General features: G+C 36.0%; 1 protein-coding gene across 5 annotated transcripts in view; it reads left to right on the top strand.

Moving 5' to 3' along the window:
• LOC134529309 (ATP-citrate synthase) overlaps positions 1 to 23,231 on the top strand; it is a 247,610-nt gene that overhangs the window by 83,982 nt on the left and 140,397 nt on the right. For all 5 annotated transcript variants that reach the window (XM_063363226.1, XM_063363224.1, XM_063363225.1 and 2 more), the window contains exons 6-7: positions 248 to 460; positions 21,741 to 21,898. In XM_063363226.1, the coding sequence (XP_063219296.1) occupies positions 248 to 460; positions 21,741 to 21,898 (371 nt within the window). The remainder of the gene's footprint in view (positions 1 to 247; positions 461 to 21,740; positions 21,899 to 23,231) is intronic.

Here is a 23,231-nt window from a genome sequence, read left to right as displayed (position 1 = left end):
AACCATATTCACAGGTGTGAAAGTCCTTATTGTTTCTGTGCTAGATATAAGTGGCCATGAATTATGTTCAGAATTATTCAAGCAAAAAAGTATGCATTGAAGGTCAAGCCAACAATAATAATGGTAATGCAGAAAAATATTTGAAATTTATTTATTCATTTACTATATTTTTTGGCCATTAGGAAACCTAAATTTAAAACAATATTTATTACTTAACGAAATGTTGGTGTAGATACTCTTTGTCTAGCTTACCATCTTGAACAAATCTGGCCGCATCTGGACAATGGTTGCTGGTGGCGGAGCATCAGTGATCTACAGCGACACGATCTGCGAGCTGGGTGGAGCTTCAGAGTTGGCCAACTACGGAGAGTATAGTGGAGCACCATCTGAGCAACAAACCTATGAGTATGCCAAGACGATATTGGGTTTGATGACACAAGAGAAACACCCAAAAGGAAAGGTGTGTGAATTTTTATACAAATTGACTCTGTATAGTTTGGAAATTATATTAGTTTTATTAATATGTTCTTTTTCTTATTCAATCATGGTCAGTACTACTCAACAAACTTAAGTGAAACCCTGGAAAAAATTTCTAACAGACAAGGTCTTCTTCCCCTCTCCCTCTATCTTTCTAGTTTCTTCTCGATCACCAAATGTTGAAGTAAAACATGTATGATCTGATTACATGAACACTAGGTACTTTTCTGAATACCTGTAGTTAATAGTATGGATTTAGCTGTGACATAGGTATGTTCTGCTACAGACTTTTCATGTGCAATATGCTATATATTGGGGGAAGTGTTAAGACATATATGTATCACATTCAAAAAGTGTTGCTTTTAAAAAGTTAAAACATAGTTTTTCTTAGAAGTAAAATTTTAAGTATTCATATAATTGATAAGTGTGCATAGTGAAGCAAGAGAGAGCATTAACTAGTGATACATATTTGTGATAAAGGAAAGGAGAAAGAATATGTCACTGTACCAGTTGACTGTTGAACAAAAAGAGCTCAAACAGGCAAATTTTGTAAAATCAGGAATTTGTGTTTAATAAATGCATAAACATAGTTATATTTAGGAAGAAAGTTACATAGTAACATGGCATGCATTGTACGGAAAATTAAAATCTTGGAAATGAAAAACTTCCCGTATTATATCTTTAGGAAACATGGATTCATTTACATTATACTTTGAGTAATTACTGAAAACATGAATTCCGGAAGTATATAAAAATAGTACATGCTGGAAGTGAGGAAGGTTTTAATTGTTTCGGCGCAGTTACTTTTAAAGCCAAAACAAAACAAGATCACTACAATTATTAAATGAATTGTGAAAATTTGGCCAAGGTGTATGAGAAGAAGCTTATCCCTAATCTGCAAGAAAAATGAAATGTTGTCCTTGACTTTCTGTTCAGTAAAATTAACCACCCATACATATACTCATTAATAGTGCAAATGATAGGGGATTGGCTATAAATTAAAAATATTGAATTGTCTTTTAACAAAAGACAATTTGAATTGAAAGATTGAGTTAAGTTGTGCACTGGCTTTCCCATCAGGGTAAAACCAATGGAAATCAAACACCTTACTGGGAACTGCCTTCACAAAATTCAAGAAATTAAAAATTAAATTTAAACTTATTTATACTTAATTACTATTCTCTGAAGCAGGTATCCTCAAAAACTCGACAAATAAGTTCTCCAAAAACATTTTTAAGGAAGAAACCATTTTGGAAAAAAAGTTGCAAGAAAAGCACTTAAGGCGATTGGAGCATGGTAAAAAACGGTCACAGCTCAGAAAACAATGAATTTTGGATCAGTTGCTTACTAAAGTGTCTAGATGCCTCTGTAGGTCGCAGTTATTGTGTAGGGAGGTCAGGAGCTTGGTTACAGCGCGTCAGTCGCGAGCAGACCTTTGGAGGGTGAGGGTGTTGCTTGTGCTCGCTCTGCGGCCTGCCATCTATGAGGAACTAGCAGAAGCTCGACGATCATTTCTCGGTCTTACTCTACACACAGCCGATACGGTTTATCACGTTGGCGGAGGAGAGGAAGGCTTATCAGCTTTCTTTTTCAACAGTCCTTCGCTTTCGTTGAGGGGGGAGGTCGGTCTCGGCTCCCCACTGCTGAGATCGATCACCTTTGCGAGTATGATTCGAAGAACTCTATCATTGTTTAGGCGGTCGATTCGACTTGCCGCTGTTAGCCCAGGAAATAAAAGTTTAAATCTGTGAAAAATTTGTCCAGAGCTGAATTTTTGCACAGTGTTAGAGTCAACTATGTTTAATAATATACCAAATGTTAAACGCTGTATACCTTTAGCGTATCACCGAAAACGTACGGTTAAGTCCTAGATGACAGCGACTTACAGCATTCCATTAAAATGTTTCCCATTTGCTCAGTTTTCAACATAGGAACTTCATATATCTACCAAAATAAGCTAGAAACGTTACTATACACACTATTGTTGAAAATGTTCCAAATGTTAATATTAAATTTAAGATATAAATCAATTAATTTTTTAAATAATTTATTTTTATATCATCAGCCAAGGACATATAAACACTATTCATATAAAAATAGAAGGTGTAACGTAATGATCATTCGAACAAAAGTTGTTGCATATTTCTTAAGCTTTAAAGTGACATATTTTTCAAGAGCCTAGGGTAATCTAGTTAATTGCTGGAGCGTTCCAAGTGCAGCACTGTTGTATACGTACTGCCACAGTGCTATTGCCATAAGGGCTGGTTTGACTTTCGCTCCCACGAAATCGAGAATTTTTAAACTCTGGAAATTTTGCCCCAAACTGTAATTTAGTACAGGGGTTATATTAAAGTTTTCTAGTAGCATGTGAACAGTTTACCTCTGCAAACCTTTTGCGTTACACTGAAATGGTAGTTTCTTGCAGTGCCCCACAATAATGCATTCCGTTAACGTAATATTTATAGTAGCCCTTCAGTAAACCAAACCAAAATAATCCACAAAAATAATTATACATAAAAATGTTAAAAAAATCTTATAATGGTTTTGCTAAAAATGCAATATAATGAATAATAAAAGGAAAAAAGATTTTATTCAAATTTACAGGGAATGGACGGGAAATGAAAATACAGATTAGATAACTATGAAAGGCCTGACGTGAAAATCACTTTAATAAATGTTGTTGTACATTTATTTAGATTTAAAATGGTACATTTTAATAAGAGTCCAACACAATCGATCTGATCGCTGAAACGTTCCCAGCGTCATAGTGTGTAATGTACCTACTGGGGGCCATTCTACAGTCGTTGGGTTGGGGCGTTTACATCCCAGGAAACAAAGATCTAAGTAGGTCATAAATTACTAGTAGATTGCTTCAATTGTGTATCGTAAGTACATGGAAAAGCGTGTTTTATTTTTATCACAATACACCAGAATAAAAATATTTCCTTATGATTATAAATACAAACATTAATTGGTCATATGAGAACTAGTAGTGTTTTGTTTTCTTATTGACCACGTAGTCTGGGTAAATTATAAACGACTACTTTACTCATTTGATAGTATGAGTCAGTACCTAACTTTCAGAAAATACTCATTTGTTGATTAGTATTGGAATTAATTTAAAAAGTCAGTTATTTAAAACATGGTTTTTAATCTTTGATAAAACTACTTTTCTTGATAATTTACATACTGAAAACATGTTCTCGTATGATATGCAGTGCTGCCAACTATTACAGATTGTCCGTAATTATTACTGATTTATAAGTCCAATTACGGAATTACGGAAGGCTATTTCTTTATTACGGACAAAGATAAATTTAACGAAAAGTTAAAAATATCGGGTGTCTAGTTTTCCTTAGATATTTTCGGGACGGAGCGCTATATTTCGTACCATAAATATCGGTCGTGTATCCGATTAGCAATGTTTAGGGAACGAGACTTTTGGTATTCTATAATCTTACGGGCACGACAATTCTGGTAATTGTGGGTAGTTAATGTTTTGGCAACATTGAAAACAGGCAAGGTTGGTAGCAGAGCAGCCTACACATGTAAGTTTTTCTTTTGTCTTTCGCGTTCCGCGTCGCAATAGTTCTGTGTCTCATAGCAAAATGAAGCGTGTAGGCGTTCCTTCTAAATCTAGTGGCAAAAAAATTGTTCAAAAATACGGTGAAAGTTATACAAAAGAGTGGCCGTGTCTAGTCGCTTCAAAAGTTTCAGATAAACATCTATTTTGTGAAGTCTGCAGCTGTGATTTTGTTATCGCACATGGAGGACGTGATGACTGCCGACGCCACATTGAATCTAAGAAACATCAAGATTACGGTAAAGTGAGATGTGTACACAAACCTATTTCGTCTTTTTTTGTGAAATCTGGTGAAAGCGAGAGTACGACCGCCGAACTGTTATTTACGTCGTTCCTGGTGGAACATAATATTCCATTGGCCGTTTCCGACCATGCGAGTAATTTGTTTCGGACTATGTTTCCCAATTCCAAAATCGCCCAAAAGTATGAATGCGCACGGACAAAAACTTCTGCGTTAGTGCAGTGCATGGCAAAACAAACTAAGGAAGAAATTGCTTCTGTTTTGCAAATTTCAGCATTTTCATTAGCAACTGATGGCAGTACAGACAAAAACGCGGTTAAATTGTACCCAATTGTGGTTTCATTTTACAGTGAAAAACTAAATCAAGTCAGTACTCTACTGTTATCTTTGCTGGAATCTTCGGACAACACAGGTGAAGGAATTTTTACTGCCATAGATAGAGAACTGCGTTCATTGGAAATATGTTGGAATAACTGTATTGCTTTCTCATGTGATAATACAAACACAATGATTGGTTCAAACAAAGGCGTGATTTCATTTGCACGGGCTAAACACCCATCCATTTTTCTACAGCGCTGTTCATGTCACCTTATCCATTTGGCTGCTCAGAAGGCTTCAAGTCAACTTTGTGTTAATGTAGAACAGTTTTTGGTGCAGGTTTTTTACTTTTTAGAGAAGAGTTCCAAACGTCAGAATACCTTGAAACTACACCAAGCTGTCTGCGGAAGTAAACCTCACAAAATTTTAAAGTGTGTCAGCACTAGATGGCTTTCTCTTCTTGAATCTGTTGAAAGATTGTTAGAACAGTGGGAACCTTTGAAATTGTTGTTTTGTGAACCGGACAGTAAACTTGCTGCAAGCAGTTCTCAGTTTGAATTCATCAAGTCATTGATGAAAAATCCTTCTACAAAACTCTACTGTCTGTTCCTTGAAAGTACACTTCCACTCTTTAATGCTGTGAATATTTTTTTCCAACAAGAAGTCCCCGTAATTCATGTGTTAAAACGAAAATTGCAAGGTCTTCTCAAAGAATTGTTGGTTAGATTTGTCAAGCCATCTGCTTTGCAGATAGGTTCCACATCAATTACTGATGTTAACTTCAAAAAAAGGAAACACCAAAAAGATGACACTGATTTGGTTATTGGTTCCAAGTGTAGAGCACAGTTGAAAGATTTAGCCAGCCAGGTTGATGCTCAAAAATTCTATTCTTCTGTGCGTGATTTCTATGTTTCAGCATGTAGTTACATGGTAGATAAATTCCCACTGAATGATAAGTTCCTGCAACATGCTGAAGTCTGTGATATTTCTTGCAAAGAAAATGCCTCCTATTCTTCAGTCCAGTATTTCACTGAAAGATTTCCAAAGCTTGTTGATAGTACAGATTTGGATCTGTTGGAACAAGAATTTGCAATGTATCAATGTGAAACTTTTTCGGATAACATACTTAATGCTGAAAGAATGGATGTTTGCTGGGTGGGGTATTATTGGTACTCTCAGAAATTCAAGTGGTCAACTAAAATTTATAATATTGCCAAAAGTAATGTTGGCGATTTTGACAGTGCCTCACAGCAATTCTTCAACAGAGAGAATTTTCAGCAGTGTTCGTCGCAACCAAACAGAGTTTAGATCATCTTTGTCCACAGCAACTTTGGGTGCTCTAATGGTGCAGAAAGTAAAATGCAGTTCATCTAAAGAAGTGTGCTATAAAAACACATTTACTTCAAAGCAGATTGAGGAAGCTAAGCTTGCAACAATGCGGATGTTATCAGGCGATAATTAAAAGGCAAGAATGTTGAAAAGAACAAACACAAATATTGAAATAAAATGTTTTTAATTTTTTAGTTACATTTTTGTTATCCTACTCTTGTAAATATTTATTATTCAGTGGATTAGTAAAGTTTATGTAATACATAAGAGTGTGTCTGTGTGTTGTTAATACAGTATAAAATTTGCCGCTTATGTTTACGCATGTTTTATTTCATTTATAACTCTCATTACTGATGAGAGAGTTGGGAGGTTGGCAGCACTGGATATGCATTACACCAATCCCTCACTTAGCACGACTAATTCGTTCCTAAAAATGTTCGTGTTAATCGAAATCGCGTATTCTGAAGCATTAGTCCCCATAAATATAAGGCTAAATTATTTAATGTGTTCCAAGATGTGTAGGGAAGTAATCTTTACATAATATAAATGCGTAGAATAATACTTGAAACTGCATATGTCATATCATTTATCTTTTTAAGCCTACCACCGAATACGTTAGATAAAGAAAACATGGCACAGTGTAACGGGAGATAAGTGGTAACATATTTACCGTCAGTCAGTAGGTTGGCTTTCCCGCCCAGGCGTGACCTTCAACACGCGCGTGCGTCTGTCTGCCTGCTGTTGCAAGCAGCTGGATCCTTTGTTATTACGTTTAAAACTTAACAAAATTAAAACACTTTTATGAAATTAAGAACCGGTTTTATATAACTTTAAAACACACAGCCATATGTAAACATTTAATTTGTTATGCACACCTCTTATAAAAGCGGCTATGTAAACAAATCAGTTAACAGATAAACAGATTTTGATTTTCCCTAGAGCACAAACATAACATTAAAATATGTACAATATGTACATATACAAAACATAAAAGTTAGTTAAATATTTTCTGGGGTGAAATTAACACTATCATCTTGCTTTTTTTAAAAAACGTGTCCAATTTCATCTGCTTTGGTTTCTGTTCTGTCAAAAAAGTTTTGTAAACTTCACATTCTTGTTTGATTCCTTTAATCACAGTGTTTTTGCGTTCATCATCGGGATCATTTTCTTCTAGGATAGAGAATGCTTCGTTTATTAAACAAAAAAATTTGGCGACATCTTTCTTATTTAGGCCGGTATTCCACTGTAAAATATTTTATAAAACATCTTTTATAAAACTTCTTTGACCAAGATTCTTTTATAGTGTAATAGGTCATATTTTATAAATTATATCTTTTATAAAATTTATTTTATAAAATGTAATAGGTTGGCATTACATTTTATAAAAGAATTTGATTGTTTACATCGATTCATGGTAGTAAATTTTAAAAATGTCCACTAAGCCCTCAAATAAGTACATTTGGAGTCTGGAAACGACAAAAATGTTGATTGCTGAGTATGAATGTAATGAAATGCTATACAGTGCAAAGCACGAAGATTACAAAAATTATTGTGATTAAGGTTAAGAATTAATATACATAGAAGCCAAAAAATCTTTTAAATCTTTTTAGTATAAAAAATGGGTTGGCGGGGGGGGGGGGGATCATCATGACCTCTAGCAACGGGGCCCACAGAATGATGTGGGGGGCCTGTCATCCATAGTAATGTTTTCAATGTTACAATTCAATGTGGTTAATAAGTTTAACTGTTTAATGAACACTTAATACACTACAAACAATCTAATGCTATGCAATTACTGACTACTTCTTTGACAACAATCTTTTATGTAGTGTACTTGACAGCCAAGAACTTTGATAAAATAAGCACTCATCAAATATTTTATTAAAAGATGGAAATATATATTTTATAAAATATATTTTATAAAATATTTTACAGTGGAATACCGGCCTTAGTTCTCTCTTAGGTTCGGCATTTTCTTCTTTATCTGGAACTAAACACTGTTCCTCGTCAAGTTCAATTATTTCGTCAGCTGTGAGTTCCTGAGAATGCGAGTCCAGCAGTTGGTTCACATCGTGCGACTCGAGGTCGTCGAATCCTAGATGATGGCCCATGTCCACGATATCAACTGTCACATCTTTCAAATGGTCTTCGTTAGATTCGAACCCCCGGAATTCCTCTGTGAAAGAAGGGCACAACTTTTTCCACACGCCTTGAAGGCAGGACATCGATATTTCCTTCCAGCTCTCATCAATGTTGTCGATGGCATTTTTAATGTTGTATGACTTCCAGAATTCTTTAGTGGTTTGTTTATTATCCCCATCCGTGGCCGCAATGAGATGGCGGAATGTACGTCGAAGATAATAAGCTTCAAATGTTGCAATAACGCCCTGATCCATTGGTTGCAACAGCGATGTTGTGTTCTTTGGTAAAAACACCACTTTTACATTTTCAAACAAATTAGTTTTTTCTGTTGGATGACCAGGTGCGTTATCCAAAATTAACAACATTTTGTTATCCAGATTGTGTCTCTTGTTGTATGCAGTTACTTCTGGTACGAAAAAGTTGCGAAACCAGTCACTGAAAAGGGCGGCAGTCATCCAACCTTTGCGATTAGCTTTCCATATCACTGGTAAATGACTCTTGGCGTATCCTTTCAGTGCCCTTGGATTTTCCGAATGATACACTAAAAGTGGTTTTAATTTATGGTCACCAGCTGCATTGCTTCCCAGTAAAAGTGTAAAGCGATCTTTTGATATTTTGAATCCTGGTGCGGCTTTTTCATCCTTAGCTATGTATGTTCGGTCTGGCATTTTTTTCCAATAAATTCCAGATTCATCAACATTATACACTTGCTGTGCACTGTATCCTCCTTCAGTTATAATATCTTCAAGAACATCTGGAAAGTTTTCAGCTGCTTCTGAATCTGCACTCGTGGCCTCGCCTTTCTTCTTTATGCAGTGCAAATTGTATCTTTCAACAAACTTTTCAAACCACCCTTTGCTGGCAGAAAAACTGACGTTACTGTCCGGATATTTACTTTTTAACTTTTCAAAAATTAAAAGTGCTTTCTCCCGTATCACAGCTTGATTCACACCAATCCTATCAGGCCCATGATTTTTTTCACTGCACCACTCATTCAACAATCTTTCCATGTGAATCATGTGTTCATTTCGGTTCCTATATCTAATATCAAAAACATTTCCGCTAGTACCAACAGCATCAGACTTACACAGACGTTTTATAGAGTCCTTATTTCGCACAATTGTCCGCACAGTTGACTCTGTTAAACCTAAAGCACGACCAATATACATATATCCTTCATTACATTCAGCACGCCGTATAACTTCAAGTTTTGTCTCAAGACAAATAGTTTTACGTTTCTTAACACTTGTTGAACATGATGCATCACCCTCTCGCTTGGAAGCCATTATTCCAACTGCAGCTGCGCAATTCATCACGGCCTGGTCTACGGCCGGGCATCAACGGTACGGCCTGGTCTGCAGCCGGGCATCAACGGTACGGCCTGGTCTGCGGCCGGGCATCAACAGTACGGCCCGGTGTTTGTTTATCTGCGTACGTATCTCTTTCCCCTCGAATTCCATACCTGACGTCGCGTCGTTTCCGAGATTTTTTTTAGCCTGTGGCGATTTCGTGCTAACTGAAATTTACAGACGTGCTATTCGAGACTAGGGCAGTAAAATTTACATTGTGCTAACTGAACTCGCATTAATTGAAGACGTGCTATGCGAGGGATTGGTGTATCCTAAATGTGACATAATATTCAATCCCTAAAGTATCTATATTACTTTAAACCTAATTAGTGATTCCGTTTTCCCATTCTAAACGTACAGGCCTACCAGCCAAATTAAAATTAATACTTAAATCGGGCTTTACGAGGACAGCCTACCTGAGTTTTATAGATTTTTGCATACATAATAAATAAACTTGGATTTTAGGGTGTTTCTGTTGACAAGTGCTGACAAATAAGTACATTTCATTTTATATAGCCAAGTCAAAACCCTTCGCAATCAAAAAGTGTTGAAGTATTATCTTACTTGCATTAATGTAACTCAAATATACTAAATCGAATAAACTTCACAATCTTGCAGCATTTCCTAAACAAAATTAATTCACAAACTTGTTAACTTGGCCATTAAGTTAGCATACAACGCACGTTGCGTTGGCTTGCTGCGACCACAAAAGGTTCATAATCAGTCACTTATAGGCTACTCTAGCGATTCCACTAACCGCGCTAGACTCTTTATATTATACCGCCTTAAAGCTTAAAGTATATGCCTAAATTTTTATGTAGATGAGATTTACGTTAGGCCCTTCAATTGTATGTAAATCATAACTTTATTTCCAGAACTAAGTAAAAGAATTATAATCAATAACTTTATCGATTTTTATTTCAAATTTAGTTTTCAGCTTTGAAATTTTTTTACATGGTTGTATAGAATAACGTTCTTAGATTATTTAGATACTTTTATAGAGAGTCTACGGCAGAAAGTGCGTTTAATGAAAATATTTTAATGGATGGCTGTAAGACACTGTCATAAAGGACTTTACGCATGTTTTCGGTATGACGCACAAACGGTAAACTTTTGGTATGTTATTAAGCATAGTCAACTCTAAAACTAAGCAAAAATGTAACTTTAGACAAAATTTTGATAGGTTTGTGCCTCTGGTTTTTTGTTTCCTCGATTATACTTGGACATCTATGGACATCGTGAAACATGATTAAAACTGTAAGCTTTCCCATGCCTGAATTCTAAAAATATATATAAAAAATGGAAAAACAGAGCGTAAATAAGTTATTGTATTAGCAGTAATCATAATAATGGTAATCTTAACTAAATATAGTGAATTGTGCTGTTACATTACTTTTGTGTTAAGGCAATTGGCGATTAAATAAAAGGGAAAATTATAATCTATCCTTCGTAGAATGAGATACTTTATCTTGCGTTCACCTCTATGAGTGCAATAAGTAGGAAGTATAAATAATAGAAAGAAATTGATTATAACAAATTTATAGTGCAAAACGAATGAAACTTGTTTTATTGTATACAATCAAACCTCTCTGAAATGACCCCTCACGGTTCCCAGGAATAGGGTTTTAATAGAGGGGGGGTCGTAATAGATGTTTTCTGAAATTTTCATTTGATTTCACCCCACCCCCCTCCCCCCTTTTTCCAAACCGCTACTCGCTAAGAAACCAGCCGTACAATGGCAGGATGCTGTCACTCACAATGCTAGACGGCTTTGCTTTAAACCCACTTCAACCTTCATGACTAGTCCGTCGCCCTACAGGCCACCTCTAAAGAAAATATGTCGAAAGACAGTTTATTTTTACTGGTTAGTTTACATGTACGTTTTATGCTTGCCGTAGTTAAATACACTAGAACCCAGGATTTAACGTAGCAGTGATTTTACGAATACATTCTCGGGAAATGTCAAAAAAACGGACATTTTGACCAAAATGTGAAAATCAGAAAAAGAAAAATAAACAAAACGAAATGAAAGATCATTAAAATCTGTTAATTTTAACACACAGCGTATTTTTGTGTCGGCTTGAATACTTCCAATAATGTTCATGTAATAATAACAAAAAAATAATGGGACATTTCCTTTAAAAATATGGCAGCTGTAGGTTCTGCAACGCGAGTGGGCGCACACTAAGCTCGCCCGGCTGGCTGGCGGCAGCGGCTTCATGACTCATAAGCTCACCCCTCCCTCCCCTCGTTAACATTCTTCAAGGCTAGCTCATCCCTCCAAGACACACAAACCATCTAGTGTCCTCCCTTATAACACCCCAACTTCGCTCCCCTTTGAAAAACCTTCAGTGAGAAAATGCTCTTTTCACCCTCTCTTCTCCCGTAAAATTGGGCTATTATGAATGGGGTACTAAAGCGGTGAGGGAGGGGTAAGATTGTTGTAAATAGTTTCGGACCTTTCCCTCCCCAACCAAACACGCCCAAAAAAAGTATGTCAAAATATGTCTCTTTTCACACCAAGTTCGAGTTCAGTCATCTCTGGCAAGGAATTTACAAGCTTTCAAACTTAAATATAAATGTATTTTAATAGCAAGGGTCCTATGAAAAGGAATATACCAAATAAAATCAAGCTGCTGTCACCAAACAAAGCATAAAACGGCCCAATGCGTGGTCGCTTCATTATTGCTCGCGCGAGAGGCGAGACGTGGAATGTTAGAAGAAAGTTAAATGCGGGGGTGACAGACGGCAGCCAGTGTGTTTCCTGCGTGGGGAATAAGTGGCGTAGCCTTTTTTTTTTTATGCTGGGTGAGGCGACCTTTTTCTGTCAACCCACGGGAAAAGATAATTGCTTGAGCTGTCAAAATAAACATCGCTGCGGCAGTTGAAACAAGTCGAGGCGGGCGTGCATCCGTCGGTCGCTGTGTATATCTACTCGAAAAACATAACATCTCAATTAATAACAAGATTCCTTATAACCTACACTTATTGCCGGATGTTTTCAGCCTGATCCATGCAAGTTCTTTAGCCACGTTTTGAATGAAAACAACTGGCAGGCCAGTGTTGTGCCCTGTTTTGAGGACACATAAAGAAAGCTTTTATCAATTTGCTGACAGTTTTAATATATTTTTACTCTCCTCGTTAAAATGAAGCAGATAACGTGATTGTTAACAAGTTCAAGCAGCATCCGAGATCGGCCGCAGCGCACGGTACGGGGAGAGGGTGAGCAAGGGCGAGCGAGCGGCCGACTGCATGTTCACACGCTTCGGCCGGAGGGTTTTTCCTGCATTTAAGGGATGTGGAATGGGGGTTGTTAACTCTGACAGCGGTCGACAGGAAGTGGTATCTATTTTTAGATATGCGCTGCTTACGTCAGTACAGTACTCAGCAAGAGAAACGCAGTAACACGCAACACACTACAAGAAACTTATTTTCTGTCCCATTTTCTTCCGATTTTCGGCAATTTTTTCACAGTTCCTCGAAATCGGGTTATAATAGAGAGATGGTCGCAATAAATGGGGTCGCAACAAAAAGGTTTTACTGTACAGCATTTACATTCACATGCTACAACAAGAGATTTAATACTTGATAAAAGGTACATAACTTTTGTATGTATACACTTTCACACATACATATATAGCTATATATACAGCCACATATTACTAAATATTAAAGCACATATATTGTATAACATAAACATAAATTGAATACATGCATACTCTAATATTCATTAACCCACAGCAATATATCTTGCATTATCAATTCGTAATTAATGAAATATTCTACATTGTTAAAAGTTCTATTTACAAACTGTTGTAGTGAGAGAACCGACTGTTTGTGCGTATTAATAATAGACGTTCATAACTTTATGAGTAACTTAATTCCGGTAGGCAAAGGTTATTTTTCAGACATACTGTTTCTTTGCGACAATTGAGGTAATTTTAGGTGTAATTTAAGATAAACTCCAACATATTTTTATGGAAGTGTTAGGAGTTTTGGAAATAATTTCTGTAAAATTACACAAATTGTAGTTTTATTTAAAAACAACTTTACCAAAATGTAAATATACTCAACCTTTATATTAGTAATAATCCCTTTTTTTTACAGTGTACGCAGAATAATTTGTTAAAACATAAAATTAAATTAAGTGCAGTTAAAAACAAACATTGAGTTTATGTATTTAGGAATATTTTAAGAGATGTTTCCCCCTTTTAAAGTATTTTTTTTTGCTTATTACCATCTCAGTTATAATGAAGATAGCATAATTGGAGGAGTACTTACACACTAACATAGCCTAAGGTAGCCACAGACACCTTAGTCAGAAGTGGGACCCAAATCCATGATCTATGCTGCGTTATGGAACAAGCACGATGATCCCCACATCATACTTGGGTAACAAGCACTGTACGAAATTATGTAATTAAATTTCCTACTCCATTATGTTTTGGACGTTAGCACTGGTGGTGTCATGATTGCTTTGACATTCAGATGGCACACATGCAGAAGTTTCCCTCTGTGTAGCAGCAGCAGGACCATCATCTGTTAAACTGGATGTCTATAGGATTAATTTATAATTAGGGGTATGCAAAATTTGCATTTGCGATAAAACAATTTTTTACGCGAATTTTGACATTTTAAAGCGAATCATGAATTTGCAATAAAATCATTTTTACGCGAAATTTAACATTTTAAAACGAATAAACCCGATATCCATAACTTTTTGATTAAACTATGCTTAAAATACGTACTTCTGACGAAGTCCGTAACGTAGGCCTAACCAGGTGCAGAATTAGTAAACACAACACGGTTGCCATAATTCAACTAGAGTACGATGCGCTGCTTCCTCTCACATGCAAACATGTGACGATGTTTTTAGTATTTATGGTAAGAAAAACGGTGTAAACGTGTATAGAGGCGAAATTGAATGTTTTGAATAACTTGAACGATGTAAGCAAAGACGTGAGTATAGTTTGATACACTTGTACACAAAACATCAAACAAATACGCAGTAGCTACACAACACGTCGTTATTCCCTGAGCTCACACAATGATGCAATCAGCAGCAGCAGTGCAGCTGGCAGCCGGTAAGCTGCGCGCGCAGTCACGCTCATGCACACTCACACAAAGTCACAACAAAACAAAGCTGTTTACGGCCGTGCCCGCGCGTGGTTGAATACGAATAACTTGTAAACGGTATGAATTGAACTTGCTTGGCGTGGTAGTTGTGCTCTAATACTTACGTGGCGTAGGCCTACATACTTATCCGAAGTAATAAATATTTTTAACAAAAATGTGTTAATTTACCGTAATTACTTTTGTTGACAAAAATGCCGACACCTGCTACAGTAAGTATTTAAATAAGAATTGAGAAATGACTTCATACTTCTCCAAATACTGGACATTCAATTTCAATTATACCTTTTTAATGTCATCTTTTTTAATATTAAGTAGTTAGTATTTGGTGTGTATTAAGTGTTAAAACAATTTTCATGACACTTGAGATATGAAATTGGTATTACTGTTATCCATTTTGGTAGTCAAAATAACCTCCCTTTCAGAGAAAAATAACACCGATTTTCCAGAAAAATAACCTCGAATTCTGTGAACAAATAAACACGAAAAGTGCATATCCCTATTTATAATATTAGCACTTTTGTACAGTTAGAAAAAAAACATGACGTGCAATCAGATTTTTAGTACAGATAAAAACACTTAAAAGTTTACAATTTTATCTTTCAGCAGAGTTGAAACCAGCATTAACAAGTTGTTTGTTTCTTTCCTTCAATCTTTTTATGCATTTTGTTAGTTTAGTCTTTTTACGGATCTTGCTGAATGGTGTCCTATCACTGAAGCGACGTGTCTTCGCCGCTCTCCTGTTATCACTGACATTGTATCCCGCTATACACCATTACCCCTTACCCCCTCCCCACCCTGGTTATCATCATTTTCCTTCCTCATCCCATCCTCTTCCCATGCCCGGCAGCGGCCATGCTGGGCTCCGCCTGACTACGTAGTTCCAGAAACTGTCGCACCTCAGCGCCACGTCGCGGGGACATTCATTCCGGCAATGAAAGTTTTACGCACAGTGCTAAAACTACCACTCCAGTATACGTGTTTTGAGTCAGATCGTGTCAAAACCAAAAGAATACGAGAATAAATACCCAATTCAGTGTTGTACTACCTAGTATCTTTTCAATTTCATTTAAATTCATCTTTTAAATATCTTTTAAAATAGACTAGCAATGAGCCATGGATATTTTAAAAACTTAACTGAAAATTTAATAACCAAAAATAATTTTTTATCTGATTCTTGTTACGGCAGTTTGTTTGTACACTCATTACCTAAACTACACTTTATATTAATGTTCTTTAAGTTTTCTCATTTTATTGTAGGTTCGGCAGAAAAATAAATACGTTTACAAGCCCATAACTCAGTAAAAAATTTATTTAAAAAATAACTAATGTATATTCATTACTTAAAAAGAAGAAACAAAACTAAATACGTACTGTTCAATTAGTTTCGTCGCAATATTTTCCATGCACCAATCGCCTTAAATTAATAACGTTTTCAAACGTTTTAATAATACTTTCTTTCCCTTTTTAACACAGTGGCAATACAGTGCTTAAAAATAAACTTACCATACACCAGTCCCTCACTTAGCACGACTTATGCGTTCCTAAAAATATTAGTGTTATCTGAAATCGCGTATTCTGAAGCACTGGTCTCCATAAATAGCAAGGCTAATTTACTTAATGTGTTCCAAAATGTGTAGGGAAAATTTCTTCACGTAATATAAATGCGTATAATAACACTCAATGATAAATGTCACAACCATTTATCTTTATAAGGCGACCATCGAATACTTTTTATGACAAATTTGACACCGTTTAACGGGAGCATTTGGCTGGTTGACTTGCCCGCCCAAGCGTGACCTTCAACTCACGTCGCGTACCTTTCCGCGAACTTTCCAAACCATCCTTTTCTGGCAATGAAAATGATATTACTGTTCGGATATTTATATTTTCATTTTTAAAAAATTAAAGTTCTTATTCATGTATCACGGCTTGGTTCCCATCAGTCCTGTCAGGCCCGTGATTTTTTTTTTCATTGCACCATTCATTTAACAACCTTTTCCACGTAAATCATCTGTTCATTTCTGTTCCGGTATCATATTTCAAATATATTCCCACTAGTACAACCAACAGCATCAGACTTGATAGAGTCCTTATTTTGTACGATTGTGTGCACAGTTGACTTGCATAAAACTAAAGTGTGACCAACATAAAGTGTGGCAGTAATACTTCTAGTTTTGTCTCAAACGTTTGAACACGATGCATTATGCTTCTCTTGGAAGTCATGATTCCACTATAATTCCCACTGCAGGTACTTGCACACGTACAGTTACCAGCAGATGAATGGGCAGACGTTGCTTTGTGTTGTGCGAGTTCTCTGCCACTGGCTAGACTGAAGTTTATCACGGCCCGGTCTATAGCTGGGTGACAACGGTACGGCACGGAGGCATACGCACGTACGTAAAAACATTTGGTCCTTTACACTCCATAGCGACAACTTAACTTGCCATAGCTGATGTTTGTACAACAGCCGATAGCATAGTCAGACCTCTGCGCGCATCTCTTCCGCCCTTGTATGGCTAAGTGTATGCCACGGCACATATGTTGTTTACAGAAGTTGAAACAGACTTTATGGCGTCATACCCAACTTTTTTTTGTGGAGATTTCGTGCTAACTGAAATTTAGACGTGCTATTCAAGACTGGGGCAGTAAAATTAACATTGCACTAAATGAATTTGCTCAATTTGAATACGTGCTAAGTGAGGGATTGGTGTAAGTGCGTAAGTATAACATTTAAATGAACATTTTGACTACTTCTCAATTTTGCACCCATTAAAAAATACACCATTAAAATATGACTAATTCTGAAAAGAAATTGACTTCCTAACAAAGTTTACACTACTCTTTAAATAATATTTTTTTGGAAAAAAGTAACCAAAACATTTATAACTTAAAATAAAGTTTAATCAAGTAGTTTTTAGACCCAAGTCATACTTGTATACCAGCACCTACACTTGTCAATACAGTCATTTTGAGAACGGGGTGGAGTATGTAAATTTACGTGCATAAAAGTTTATAGGCCAAAAAAAATTTACTGTTTGCAAATCATTACTTCTTTCACGTCCAGAAAAGATAGCAAATACTTCTCTGCATATTAGTTTCTAACTCGTGCTGCGGTGATACAATCGGGGAACACTCCAGCTGATTGTGCCTCGTTTTAAATCACGACACGCCCTCGGGGACAGCTCCACTTATTTAAGTTCAGGTCCCTCGTAAAGAAAACACATGTCTCTAAGGATGTATGCCAGTGACCGGGGTTCTGCACAGCATCGAACCCAACAAAGTCTTCAAAGGCGTAGCAGGTCCGCTTATGCCCTCAGACGCACGGACTGGTAGACACTCACGCATTTCTTCCAGATGTCGCGCACCTCAGTGATATCACTGGTATGACCAATTCCCAACACAGTTTTCATATTGTAACTCGCGAACGAATTGTCACTGTGAAATATATATAAATTTAATCCCACTACCTTTGTGGCCATCTCGTGTGCACTTTACATTTGCACATTTCTTGCACTTCACTCGCGTACTTCTGTTAAAACAGTTTCCGCACCCATTTAGCACAACTGTGTTCAGGCTTTCAAACTCCGATGAATTCTTTAACAATATATATGCGCGAGGTTCTATCTTTCGCCGGCGGCCTGTCGGCCTATACTCGTGCCCCGAGCCAGGCTGCCCTCTCTCGCCCGCACACGTCCACTCGCGGGGCGAAATACGTCACCACTTCCCCTCCTACACCACACCCCTCTCACGGCAAGGAAGGAGAACTCGAGTTCCATGCAAATAGTTCCTGAAACATATCCAACTGTCTGTAAAGAATAGAAATAAATTACCAAAAAAATTATAAACTTAGACTTAGAAATAAATAAATTAAAGAAAGGTAAAATACAAATACTGTCAAAAATATGCCAACCTAATTAAAAAGCTGCAAAAGCTCAAAATCTAAAACAATATTTATGTAATAAGCACTATACCAAATAATGCTTACAATTAATATTTAAAAATTTTAAAAAAAGCCGGGCAAGCGAAGCATGTCACAGTTGCATCAACTGTAACAGCAAAAATTTTTCACACACATGGACATAAAATTGTAAGGTTGCTACCACATCACAATCCCATTAAGAACAAGTGTTCCATACCATCGTGTGTTATTATTTATGTGGAAAAATAGACAAAAAATTAATTAATTAAAAAACATCACTGAGTTTACTAAAATCTAGTGTGTTGAATAGAAAAATAGCCCAGATGCCTTCTTAAATTCTTGCACTTAAAAATTTAGCAATTCAAAGCATAACAAAAAGGATTGTCAGAAGTAGTGCAAAAATATAAGGACTCATAAAATAAATATTGTAATAGTGACTGATTAATGGAATGTTATTCCTAGTGTTATTCTGTATTGAAGTGTTGTGAAATTTGCAGTAGTGTACACAAAATGATAATGGAAGTATCTGTGGAATCAAAGAGCTGTAAATAAGGTAGTAAAAAAATTGTTATATTCAAATGTTAATTTATATTAGTATTCTGAAGTGGTACTGTAAGTTGTATTGTGTAGCAGCCCTGTTCGTTGCAGAAACATACTACTACACTGCAGGTTATTTTTCATTCCCACAAAGAGTGACAGAGTGTTTGTATTGCACTTAAGTTGAATGCAGCACTTTTTCATGAAGTTTTCAGTTTGAGGAGCAGTATTGAAGTATATATTAGACTCTCTAAGTAAGAGAATTTTTGAGTGTTAGTACAGTCAGAGGCATACACAGAAAGGGGAGTGGAAGATGGGATATATTTCCCCCTTAAAGTCCAAAAATTTGTAACATTCCCATTAACAAAAGGTAAGAATTTGAAAGCAAACAGTGGGCCAAGTGTTTATACCCCTTTCCTGACAAAATGAAATTCTGCATACACTGCTTAAGCCCACCCCACATGATACCCAATTTCGGCAATACCGTCTGTTATTCCCATGGGTATAAGAGTGAGAATAAAAGTTTGTATAGCAGAAGAGAAGAAAGAATTTGTTAGTCCATGCACACAATACCTAAAATGCTAACATAAAACCAGCCAGTTCAGTTGCCAACAAAGCAAGCATATAGGGGTAGGCTAAACATGTTGCTGCATTTAACCAAATACTAAAATATTTGAACATTGCAGCTGTTTATTTTAAAAATTATGTAAACTTTTGAATGATTTTTAATTTTTTATCTTCTACACTTCTCTTGTAAATAAATAACAATGTTGGTTTAGTATTTAAGAACAAATACTGAACAGTTTTAAAATTAATAAGATACAAATGAATTTGTGTTTGCTTTAAAGTAGTTTATTTATAATACATTTAAAACTTAACATTGATCAGACTGCTCATCTAGCTAATTGACAGTATTAATTGTGCTAATTTCATTGTATTAGTTCAAAATGCTACCGATTCTCATTTTTAAAATTTGTTAGTTGATTACTAACTTATTATACTACTTTGAGAAATTGTAAACAGCAATTTTTGTTATAAAGTGAGACAAAAAAAACACACATTTTAAAATAGTGGAAGTTCCCATAGTAAACTTAAATCTGAAATGAAAGAATATCATCTCGCATTTTCATTTAGACTGACAAGCGTGGAGTTTCTATTATGTGTTAGTTTATTCATTAATAATTTGTGGACATTCATTTCCTAAGAAATGTAGGTGTTTTAATAGGATAACTATTTTTATTTAATAACTTTTGAACCTACAATTTAATCCAGTTTTAGGTAGAAATAAAGGATATATGCCTACCTAGTTTGGAATAATCAAACCAATGTACTGAGCTATGTATTTTAAGCTGTTATAGCAATTAGATAAATAAAATGTATCAATAAATATTTGCTTAAACCACAATTTTTGTAATCCAGTAATCTGTTATTAAAAAAATAGTAAAAGTTTTTTGCAATGACAAGGTTTGAACCAGATCAAATGTCCTTCCAGTGGCCTCACATTCATGAGCTCTATCTCGAGCGACTGAGAATATAGGACCTTCGGAGAAGACTACATATTATCAAGAAAGTAATGCCAGTTTTGTTAATGTATTTTAAAACTTGTAATTTTTCTTTCTGTGACAGTTTAAGTTTACCAAATATATTTCAGGGAAATTTCACTATCATAAGTTTCATTTGGCACACCGACACATTTAGTACGTTCCCTAATGTTTAGGAAAGTGAATATATACGTATCTATGTAGGTACATGTAGCTACACGCGAGTCCGTCATCTTGACGACTTCGACTCGTGGGTATTGCAGAAAAATAGAACTCATACTAGTACGGTTTGGTCTAAGACTTCGGGTATGAAAACTTGTAAGACCAGAGCTAGACCCTTTGGAAGGGTGCTGAAATGTTAACCTACTTGAGAGCAGGCATGCTAACATAAAAAAGGTATGAAAACAGCTAAGGAAATGGGTATGGTGTGGGGCTGGCTTCAGTACAGTAAAACCCTCTTGAGAACATATCACTTAAGATACTTTCCTACATAATAAGTTTAAAAAATTCAGCACGTGACCTAAAAGTAGATACAATTTTAAATTTTACCCTTTTAGTTTCCCTGTTAATAAGTCTACATTTTTAACTACCTTGAGAAATTTCTTAACAGGGATTTACTGTATCAGAATTATTAAATATATTTTTTAATCTTTTATACACTATCTAAGAAATGGGTCAAAATATGAGAAATTAATTTTTTTTGTTGAATTAGGATAAAAAATTAAATTGTTCAAATGTCATTAAATAAGCCTGTAGTGTTTAAATGATTGGTACAGGTGACAATTTGTGGTTGCCTTTTAACCACATCCAAGGAACAGCGTTGAAAAAATATTTCATAGGTTATTTAAACAGTGGCAACATTACAAACATTAAAATATCAAAACAATTATACTTTTAATGCTTTGTATGATTTAGAGGAATAAGAAACTTTAACCTTATTTACACCTTCCTGGAATTCATACTTACTTTCTAGTGGTCCCTCCAAAAGCATAAATAAGGAGTTTCACTGATTATAAAAAATTTTATTGCTTGGGAAGGTTGTTTTTACTGGAAATTATTTTATATCTATGTTGTTACTCTTCTGGTTAGTAAATTGCTATTTTTTAAATCATCTGTAAGTTTTTGAGTTATTACGTTATTAGTATTGTTAACTGTTTAAAATTTACAGGTATTGATAGTTGGTGGAGGCATTGCCAACTTCACCAATGTAGCATCTACATTTAAGGGGATTGTGACTGCATTACAAGAATTCCAACCTAAGCTTGTCGAATATAACATCTCAATTTTTGTTAGAAGAGCTGGCCCCAACTATCAGGAAGGCTTGAGGTATGTTTTAATTGTATTTTTGTAACTGCTGTAAGGAACCGATAAAACATTTTCCATTGTATGTATATACCATTTAATTTTTTTCTAAATTGTGGAAATTAGAACTAGTTATTATTTTAGGAAGTAGTTAACCAACTCATTAAGAGGATGAATAGGTAAGGGAAAACACTATCAGTGTTTATGAGCCACCCCTGTTGTTGTGGTTATTTTAGTAGAAGAAAATGGTTTAATTGCATACAGTGCTGTCAATATTGTTACGAATGTGAGAGACAAGACTGCTGTGCACGCAAGAATCGGAGCGGGCAGGTGGCCATGCACGGTCACTGACCTCATACGCTGGCCATTGATATAAGGCATGTCACGCGTGCCTGGCCGGATTACAAGGGTCATCGCTACCCCCCTCCCCCCTCCATTCACAGCGCATCATCCCACCTCAGGCTATCATCACCTTTAGCGGTCTGGGAATTCTGGGCTTACAGAGTGATTAAACACCACCTTTCTCAAAGTTTCGGGCATCGGGTCAGCCCAGGATGATGCGACTCGTCACAGCTGTTCGTGTCTGTTTGAAAAGGGTGCCACAGGTATTTAAGCAGCGACGCTGGCCTCTGCGAGAGTTCCGTGAGTTCTGTGAGTGAAGGGAAGTGCGACATCGACGAAGAGGGTGAAAGACCCCTTCAAGAGTTGCGCGACGCGGATTGGCGGGATTGAGAGAGTGCGACTGAGTGGCATGAGAATGTGTTTGGACAGGCGCGTGGTAAGGGGTGAACGACTGTGGAGCCTATCTCCAGTGAGGAGTGCGAACTGTCGAACTTGACAGACATTGAGTCACTTGCGAATAAAGGTTTTGAAGTGCCAGTAATTAGTGATCGGACATTTTTAAGTACAATTATTTATTAGTAATGTAAACATTAATTAATAAAACTGTAATAAAACTTAATTGGACTATCCCTTGCGAACCCAGTTCTCCCCACATTAGTTTGTAACAATATTTTATTGTTGGTCCAAACTGTATTCAAATAGCACTGTTAAATAAGTGCACAGTGTAGGCTTCGGACAACTTGCCTCTCATGGAGTGACTTAAAAGAGTCCTGATAGAATTGGACCTGGACTTGGGGAATGTGAGTTTGAGCAGCTTGTTTTTCTTGGGCTGCTATGAATTAAAGTGAACTGCTTTTTCCACTTGAAAACACTTAACATTGTTTAATGTTATTACTTTATTAAGAGTCTACTCCTTATAGGATATTTCAAATTTATTACTTTTATTTATGCCATAGAGCAGAATACTATTAAAAATTTTTTTGTTTATTTTATTTGACATAGTATCCAGCCCATT

Source organism: Bacillus rossius, chromosome 2, assembly GCF_032445375.1.
Source record: "Bacillus rossius redtenbacheri isolate Brsri chromosome 2, Brsri_v3, whole genome shotgun sequence".
Lineage (NCBI taxonomy): Eukaryota > Metazoa > Arthropoda > Insecta > Phasmatodea > Bacillidae > Bacillus > Bacillus rossius.
The sequence above is the reverse complement of the archived record's forward strand: the minus strand, read 5'-3'. Positions and strand labels throughout refer to the sequence as shown.